The 9,982-nt window shown below is 39.3% G+C and overlaps 1 protein-coding gene across 3 annotated transcripts in view; it reads right to left on the bottom strand.

Moving 5' to 3' along the window:
* Positions 1-9,982, bottom strand: part of ccdc186 (coiled-coil domain-containing protein 186) — a 40,608-nt gene that overhangs the window by 14,493 nt on the left and 16,133 nt on the right. For all 3 annotated transcript variants that reach the window (XM_054764262.1, XM_054764252.1, XM_054764242.1), the window contains 3 exons: positions 6,065-6,169; positions 5,761-5,859; positions 1,873-1,959 (listed from right to left, as the gene is read on the bottom strand). In XM_054764262.1, coding sequence (XP_054620237.1) covers positions 1,873-1,959; positions 5,761-5,859; positions 6,065-6,169 — 291 coding nt within the window. The remainder of the gene's footprint in view (positions 1-1,872; positions 1,960-5,760; positions 5,860-6,064; positions 6,170-9,982) is intronic.

The following is a 9,982-nucleotide window of genomic DNA, read 5'->3' on the forward strand; positions in this document are numbered from 1 at the left end:
CAACAAGCGGCATTACAGTATTGACCAGTGCACACCAGGAAATAAACGGTGTCATTTCTTACAGGCATTGGCTGGACAGCTATGTAGTGGGGCTTGTTTAACCTTTGCCTTGTGGGCAAGCAGGAAGGAGAGACGATGCTGAGAGATGTGTGTGTGTTCTGAGCTGCTGTCTGGTGGCCGCGTTCAATAAATAAAGTTGGCAGAAGCAACAGGAGAAGTTTCCTTCTTTGCTTCGGAGCTGAATAACAAATAACAAAAGCAAATAACAGACTAGTAGCGAACGGAAAAGAAGACGGCTTTTTTTGTGTTGAATACAGAAGATGAGGACTTTGATGGATTTGTGGATGAGGATTGATGAAAAATAACGTGAGTACATTCTAAAGTACTTCAATTAAGTACAACCGAACTCAGTTTTGCTCCCGCTGCCGCATGCATGCTAGCGTATGTTTTTTTTATTGTAGCGTCGCTGGGAGCACGTCCTGTTCCCAGCCTACTTTGCAGTAATGTTTTGGTGCAAATGCTCTTAAAGTTACATGTTTGACCAGGAAATAGCAAGCTCAAAAGAAGACGGCTTTTTTCTGTGGAACAACTGACAGTTTGTGTGGATCTTGTGAATGATTGTGACTGAGCTAGGACTCTGTAATTAAAGTCTACACACGACGGCTTCATTGATTGAAAAACGAAACTTTTTCGTGCATGAAGCTTCTACTTGAGTCGGTAATTTGGCCGCTAAATGCGGTCAGATATTGACCAAGGGAGACAAAATGGGTGGCCGCTGGCCGCGTTGGACAGGTGACTGCTATACACAGGGTCTATAACATGTAAATTTGCTGCGGGGGATTTTTCAGTGGCTGCTATAGGCAGGTGGCCGTTCTATAAAGGTGACCGCTAAGACAGGTTTGACTGTATTTATAAAATAGACATAACAGAACATAGTTGGATAATGGGTGAGTACTGACAATGAACTCACAAGAATGAAGAGTTAGTAATACATGTAGTAGTAATTAGACATAGCATTGACAATTAAAATAGAACAGAACATAGTTGGGTATGGGTGAGTACAGACAATAAACTCACAGGAATGAAGAGTTAGTAGTAAGTGTTGTAGTGATTGGACATAGCATTTTGTACACAGTGGTTCAGGACTCTTCTTCCTTATATTTTGCAAACATCAACTGCTGTTTCTTGAAATCACTCATTTGGTGCATTGTTTGAGTCCCTTGTTCCATCCGTTCCATAATTTGATTCCACATACTGAGATGCTGAAGGTTTTTTGTGTTGTTCTCACGTGTAAGTGTTTTAAGTTTAATTTTTGCCTGAGGTCATATTTCTCCTCTCTTGTTGAGAAGAACTGTCTGACATTTTTGGGTAGCAGGTTATTGTTTGCTTTATGCATAATTTTATCTGTTTGAAAATTTACTAGAGCAGCCAATTTTAATAATTGTGATTTTAGAAATAGAGGATTTGTATGTTCTCTATCCGCGGCATTATGGATTATCCTAACTGATCTTTTTGCAGTAAATTTAGCAAGTGGAGTTTGCTTTTATAGTTATTTCCCCATATCTCCACACAATAACTTAGATATGGTAATACCAGAGAGCAATAGAGTCATTTTTGATCAAGGATGAGTTTTGCTTTATTCAATTAATGTATTTCTTGCCACAATATGTTATATATTTTTAACATGAGATTTCCAGCTCATCTTTTCTCTATTATGACTCCCAGAAATTTATTTTCTTTCACCCTTTCAATGTCCACTCCATCAATTTGTATTTGCTTTCTGCTATTGCCAAATATTTATTATTTACCAAATAGCATGAGGTGGTGGTAGAAAATGTAAAACCAAAGAGTGAGTAGAGTAGCGTGACAAACCTTAGTGCGGAGAGTGTCCAGCTCATCCATGCTCTCCTTGTAACTCCTCTTGAGGTCCTCCAGCTCTTTAGCCTTCACGCGATGCACCTGCAACATGGACATTAATCTGTCAACATTGGAATGACAATAACAAAACAAGAGCGCTCAAGAGGCTTAATTGTCACTAGTATCTGCACATGTTCAATGGGATTATATTTAAATTGCATCCAAATGTGCAAGCTGGATCACAGCTGGATTCCAGTTTAAACACTCTGAACAAATGAGATAAGATTACACTTAACACCATCATCAGATCTTGACAACTCCAAGTGCTTATGATATAGGTTTTCATTACCCAAAAATCTAACTGACATACATGAAAAACAATCGACATGCTATTATTTTTAATGCACATATTATTATATTATTTTTTGCCTATTATAAAATACTGTATAGAGATTTAAAAAAAAAAAATCTATTAGGGGAGTGCCCATTACGTCAATCGCAAGCTATCGGTAGATGGCCAAGGTAGTTTGGGTCGATCACGTAAACGTCACTTTGTAGATGTCATATGACATCAGTCAGCTGACATTAAGCTCCCCTCCTGATTCTCTCTTGCTCCCCCGCGGCGTTTCAAGCTACACACGAAGATACAACTTTCATCTTTGTTATTCTGATTATGGATAAACTAACTCAGCGGTAATATGCTTATAACTGTAACAAAAGTTATCTGTTCACTTGTAGCAGCTAGTTATGTAGAAAAAAAAGTGTATTGTTTGATGGCTTTGCTTTGTGTCATCAACTCCACTACAGAAATCAGTGTTTTCTACACGTCCGCTTCTTAAACTATTATTTCATGATGAAATGGAAAATGTGCCCATTGTTGAAACCTTTTTAATATGTTGCCTTGACTTAGGCTGCAGGGTCGCACGGTGGTCTAGTGGTTAGCATGTTGGCCAAAAGTCACAGTCTGGAGATCGGGAAGACCTGGGTTCGATTCTCCCCTGCCATTTCTGTGTGGAGTTTGCATGTTCTCTCCGTTCTGGGTAATTCAGTTTCCTCACACATTCCAAAAACATGCATGTTAGGTTCATTGGAGACTCAAAATTGAGTTAGTGTGTGAGTGTGAATGATTGTTTGTCTGCACTGCGATTGGCAGTCCAGGGTGTACCCCGCCTGTTGCCCGAAGTCAGCTGGGATAGGCTCCAGCATACCCCCGCAACCCTAATGAGGATGAGCGGCATAGAAAATGGATGGATGGACTTCAGCTGCAGTGCCTTTTGCATAATCATTTTCAATTCTTGTATATCGATAATGTTTGATGGCAAATGCTAACTGGCTGTAATACATGAACTGTGTCTTCCAATGAACGTTACATAGCTATTTTGAATGATATATTACCAGTAATCAGGTTATGTACACAACTATTGAGGGATTATGTGCAATTATCTTTATTGCCATATTGAATATCATTATGATATCAACTACTTTGATTACCTGTAAACTTTGAAAATGTGAATGTGAAATACTAATCATTAATATTTACATTACATTACATATTTACATCATTAATTTCAAAGTTTACCGGTCAGATTTTATATATGTTATGTTATGTTTGTTATGTTTTATAGAAAGAGGTAGATCATTTTGATTTGTAACCTGCATGCGGAAAAAATGTGTGCACCCCTGATACACATGTATAACGTACATAAATACGTACTCATATTTTTTTTTTTATAAACATAGTAAATATATATATTTTCTATATTTATAGTAAGAGGTAGATCTTTGGGACTTGGTCATTTTAAAAGTAGCTTGCAGGCCGAAAAAGTGTGAGCACCCCTGTTCTATTATTTTGAGTTGATTTTCACCAAATTTTATTATGAAAAACATTTTGAAAATATGTTTTCATTATCCAAAAATCAAATTCACATAAATGAAAAGCAATTGATACATTATTATTATTCATAGACATATTTGTGTTATATTATTTTTTGCCTATCATAAAATGAGATACTGTATACATACTCAGCAATCCATGTTGATGTGTACAAATAATTTTAGACTGAGACGTTACTTGTATTTTGCCTATTATAAATTAATATACAAGTCAAACTTGTCTATAGCGGCCACTAGAGGGAGACTGCAAAAGTGGCCACTCCAGACAGGTGGCCTCTATAGACAGGTTGGCGTCCAGTGTGAATGTTGACCAGTAGAGGAAAAAAAAAAAAAAAGGGAATTTTTAAAAATGTTGACCAGTAGAAGGCACTGTGGGACTGCGGATAAAAGTTGTACAGCACTACTCGGCTTGATATTATCTACCACCCACAGAACAAAGCTGTGCTAGTAATGTCTTACGCTGGAAGCACGTCCTGTTCCCAGCCTACTTTGCGGTAATGTTTTGGTGCAAATGCTCTTAAAGTTACATGTTTGACCAGGAAATAGCAAGCTCAAAAGAAGACGGCTTTTTTTTATGTGGAACAACTGACAGTTTGTGTGGATCTTGTGAATGATTGTGACTGAGCTAGGACTCAGTAATTAAAGTCTACACACGACGGCTTCATTGATTGAAAAACATGTAAATGTACATGTAAATTTGCTGCGGGGGATTTGTCAGTGGCTGCTGTAGGCAGGTGGCCGTTCTATAAAGGTGGCCGCTAAGACAGGTTTGACTGTATTGCTTGAAGTCAGCTGGAATAGGCTCCGCTTACCCCCCGCAACTGTAGGGAGGACAAGCGGTTTAGAAAATAGATGGATACATTAATATATAATTTAAAAATATATATGCATTTTTATGGCATCATTACGATGTGGATTATCACCAAATCAAATTTTAAGAATACTTTTACACCAACCCCAGTTTGATATATGAGACAGTATATGGCACCAAACCAACCAACTCACACACATGAAAATGTCTTTGGATGAATGTAAAGATGCATATTTCTTCCCACAATATTAAATATTCAACTTGAAACACATTTTCCATTGACTGACTGAGGGGTTTTAAACAACCACTCAATATATAGTGTCCTCTGTTCTATTTGTATTTCATCAGAACCGCGTCATTTAAAATCATTTAAAATGATTTCTGATGTGCGCTCATTAGAACATGAAAGCGGCAGGTAAATGATGTTGCGTCTCATCTTTTAAACAAAGCCATTACATGAGACTGGTGCTCGTCAACTTTTCCAAGAAGCTATTAGTGGCCCGCGGTATCCAAGACAACATCCCGCTAAATGAGATAGAGGCAAATGTATTTCCTCTTTGCTTCGTTAATTCATGCCTTCCCCTCTCATTGCCATGTTAATGGAGACCCAGATGTTTTGTTTTGAATTATTTATGTTCTGTTGAGCATAATGACTATGATAAAGGAAGAAAATAACAACAGGTATCTGGGTGACTTGCTCATTAGGTGAAATTTAGAGCTTTTGGACTATAAGTGAGAATTGTACATTGAGTCAACAAACTGAAATGTTTGTTCAATCTCCCTCCAAACAAGAGCAGCTTTAACACCTTTCTATTTCTGTAATTCAATTTAAAATGCTCATAAACATTCACGGTAAATGAAGGAAGTGGACAGGAAGTGGGCAACGTCTTCTGGGTATGTTGTCCGAACACTCTACTTCGTATTGATTATTTCTAGGCCATTTATTTTTATGTCATTCCCTTTAGAATAAAAGGAGGTGGGGAGGGGAAACAAATTGAAAACAGGCCATTGTGTTTGGATTGAGTCCATGTTGCTTCATCATTCATTTGTTGTTACGGCAATTATGCCTGTGGAGTTGACAAAAACAGCTGAAAATACAAATTTTTTTGGTTTAAAGATCTATGAATGGGAGGCATGCGTTTATAATCACCTAAAAGAAATGTGTCATTTATATAAACTAATGTGCAAAGTGGTATCACCTCTAATTGGTCTGTTTGCTCCTGCTTGTGTTTCTCCAGTTCTCCTTTGGTCTCCCTCAGTTTAGCATCCAGCTCGTTAGACTTGATCTCTTCGGACTCCTGAAGGACAAATAATACGCGTTACAATCGTGTCATTACCCACTTTGTCCTCTCATATCAGGGCCATTGTTCTATTATTACTTGCTGACATAGTTTAGTTACTTCAAGTCAGAGTAAACAGTAGCCAGAGGAAGATCTTTAGCACCATCACAAGGCTCATATGAAAACTACTACTCTATACATAAATACAAAATGTGTGTGTGACCTGGTATGTTCGGATCATGTCTTGGCAGTTCTTGCGGATCTGCTCGGTCTCTTCTTTGGCTTGGGCCAGTTTGGATGTGATATCCCTCAGCTTGTCTTTAGACTCCTGCACAGAGACATCATATTAAGCAAAAATGACTTTTTAATGATGTTCTAACAGTAATATGTGCCCCTAGAGTTTGTTTTTACAGCATACGGGAGAAAAATCCATCATCTACCTCACTTATTTGCTCCACTTTTGAGAGAAGAGGCACTCTAATGGTTGCTTTTGAAGTTATGGCTTTTCTTGAATGAATGAAAAACCTGATTTCGTCCCTGACCCGCCCCTAGCTAGATGAGCCCCAGCCGTGTATACGCCCAACACTTTGCTGGTAGGACACAGTTTTGTAAAAAAGCAGGCGTCGCTATATTTCTTAAAATATCCGTCAGTCAGCTACAGTTAAGGGAGTGACTGTTAGAACTGTATCTCACATAGCTATAATAGTGTTGCTAACGTTTGTGTCCTCTTGTCCCACTCCTAAATTTTACGTTGCTGTATGTGATATATGGCATCTATTACGTCATGTTACAGTGTATATGTAAAAAGTGGATTAAGTGCACAATGGTGCTTCATTTAATTAAAACTAAAATGGGCTCTGTGTGTGCACAGAATAAATTGGTTGTAAATGCATTTCATGGTGTTATTGTGAGTTCAGCATGTGTGTTCGGATTATGGATAAGGTCAACACATGCACACACATACAGTTTGTTCTGTTGCTGTCCATTTAGATGCACTTGTGTGCCTTTACTTGGAGCAGCAGTATATAAAAGCTTCCGTCATTAACAAAAAATAGCTTCCACCCTAATGAGTTTTTACTTGCAGAGTCATTACTGTGTAATTTACATTGCATTTCATTTAGCCGAGTGCATCAAAAATATACATGTAATCATGTTTTTGTGGGGAGCAGCTGCAAATAAAATGATTGTCAATGAGCAACACAGTGCTGACACTAAATGAAGACAACAAACATTAAAATGGCATTTGAATATGATAAAAGTGTGAATGCTTACATTCGAGGGAAAAAAAAATTCTTAATTATGATAAAAATCTACATAGAGATGAAACAGTTTTTTTTTATTCATTTTTGACACATGCCTACTACAGTAACAGGGAGCGAAAATTCAGGCTTGGTAATGGTTTAATTTTATTTTGAGCATGCATACAGGTTACACTGGGATACATCCATCTATCTTATATGCCGCTTATCCTCACTAGGGTCGCGGGTATGCTGGAGCCTATCCCAGCTGACTTCGGGCGAGAGGCGGGGTGCACCCTGGACTGGTCGCCAGCCAATCGCAGGGCACAAATAGACAAACAACCATTCACACTCACATTCATACCTATGGACAATTTAGAGTCGCCAATTAACCTAAGATCCATGTTTTTGGAACGTGGGAGGACATGCAAACTCCACACAGAGATGCCCAACGGAGATTCAAACCCAGGTCTTCCTGATCTCTCCTGACTATGTGGCCAACATGCTAACCAAAGCCCATCTTATTTAATCCTATACCCTTTCAGTTTCACATCAATTGCTAATACTTTTGTTTGTGCCCTTCCTGTATTCAACATGTATTATTTACCAATACTGAAAAAAAAAAGAAAATTCAAATATCATCAACAGCAGCCTGTCCTCTGGTATTGTGCCATCCTTTTGTAATAAGGCTGCTGTTGAACCTTTGCTTTAAAAAAACAACAACCAAAAAACAGGTGTTGATCCTTCAATTTCATCGAATTATCGGCCTATCTCAAAATTACCTTTTATCTCAAAGATTTGAGGAAAAACACGTTCTTTCACATATGCAGCCTTTTGTAGATGAAAATGTAATTTTAGACAGCTTCCAGTCAGATTACAGGGCCTTTCATAGCACTGAGTCTGCACATCTGAAGGTTTTTAATAACCTGTTTTTAATTACTCATACTAGTGGAGCAGCCATTTTAGTGCTTTGAGATTTGACTGCTGCTTTTGACACAGTGGACCATACTATTCTTTTATCTCGCTTGGAAAACTGTGGGTGTCCATGGGCCTGCCCTTGAGTGGTTTAGGTCTTACTTGTCAGGGAGATGCCTTACTGTGGGACAAAGGGACTCCACCTCGTCAAAAAAATGCCATCTCTTATCATTTTTATGCACACGACTGCCAAATGTATTTTCCACTCACTAAAAATCTATGCCACCCTGACACCCCTTCTCAAGTGCTTAAGCGATGTTAAGGTCTGGTTGGCTCAAAATTTCTTAAAGGTCAATGAGGGGAGGACTGAAGTTATGTTCCTGAATCACAGCGGCCCCCTCATGGACTTGGGTCCCCTCAAGAACCATGTCAGTCCCACAGCCACCAGCCTTGGCGTCATAATTGACATTGATTTTAAACAGATCAACGGCACTACAAGCACTACTAACAAGCACTACTAGGCTTGTTATTATCACGGTTCATGGTTCATGGTTTTAATTCATCCTGAACATTCATGAGTCAAACAGCAGCACATCACATAGTACAATTCACAATTTTGCATGTCCAAAAAGGAGTAGGAAGAAGCAAAGCTTATTTAATCCTACCCCTCATCAGTTTCACATCAGTTGCAATACATTTATTCACCTCTTGTTCTTCCAAGTGTACTTTGTAGGTCTACGAGGAAAAGGCTTCTTGAGACGTCATCTGTACTTCTGTGTAGAAGGTGTCGGACGTTTCGCTCCTCATCCGAAGAGCTTCGTCAGCAAACTCATAAGTGCTGGTAGCTTAGGCCTTAAATATAGTAAGAGTGGGCGGAATTGGTGTGCCAACACCCTCCTCCTATTGGTTCGTTACACTAAGCCTGGGCGGAGCAGTGGTATAATCCTATCCTGTTATTCACACCTACGATAAAAGGGAAGTGTCGCTCCCTGAATTGGGTATGAACGACTCTGATACTGGCTTGTTAGCATCTATTGTTCTGGCTCGGCCCTGCCTTCACTTCATTTGCAAGACTAAGAGCTGTGGGTTTTGGTCTCAGTAACCTGCTGAACACAGGGTCCAAATTGAACCTCAAACCACCATTCCGATTCAATGATGGGTTCTGTTGTTTGACAAAAATAGCTTCCTTTACTCCTCTTTCAAACCATCTGTTTTCTTTGGCCAAAATCTTTACCTCGCTGTCCTGAAAAGAGTGATTGGTAGCTTTCAGGTGTAGATGTACTGCTGATTGAGGACCACTAGCATTGTCCCTGCGATGTTGATAAAGCCTTTTTTGGAGCATTTGCTTAGTTTCCCCAATGTAGTGCTCTTTGCATTCCTCATCTTTACAGTGGATGGAATAGACCACATTGCTCTGTTTCTGGTTTGGAGCCTTGTCTTTAGGATGCACTAATTTTTGTCTCAGGGTATTTACTGGTTTGAAATAGGTAGGAATTTTGTGTTGCCATAAGATCCTCTGGAGTTTTTCGGAGACCCCCGCTACATAAGGGACTACCACTCCTCTCCTTTTTGCTTCTGTGGGCTTTTGGGTTTCTTTCCCTACTCTCTTCTTTTGACATTTGTTAAAAGCCCACCGTGGGTACCCACAGGTTGAGAGCGCTCTCTGGACATGTTGTGTCTCCTTTTTCTTTCCCTCAGCACTAGTTGCTATTTTTGTCAAACAACAGAACCCATCATTGAATCGGAATGGTGGTTTGAGGTTCAATTTGGACCCTGTGTTCAGCAGGTTACTGAGACCAAAACCCACAGCTCTTAGTCTTGCAAATGAAGTGAAGGCAGGGCCGAGCCAGAACAATAGATGCTAACAAGCCAGTATCAGAGTCGTTCATACCCAATTCAGGGAGCGACACTTCCCTTTTATCGTAGGTGTGAATAACAGGATAGGATTATACCACTGCTCCGCCCAGGCTTAGTGTAACGAACCAATA

The sequence above is a fragment of the Dunckerocampus dactyliophorus genome, chromosome 2 (assembly GCF_027744805.1).
Source record: "Dunckerocampus dactyliophorus isolate RoL2022-P2 chromosome 2, RoL_Ddac_1.1, whole genome shotgun sequence".
NCBI lineage: Eukaryota > Metazoa > Chordata > Actinopteri > Syngnathiformes > Syngnathidae > Dunckerocampus > Dunckerocampus dactyliophorus.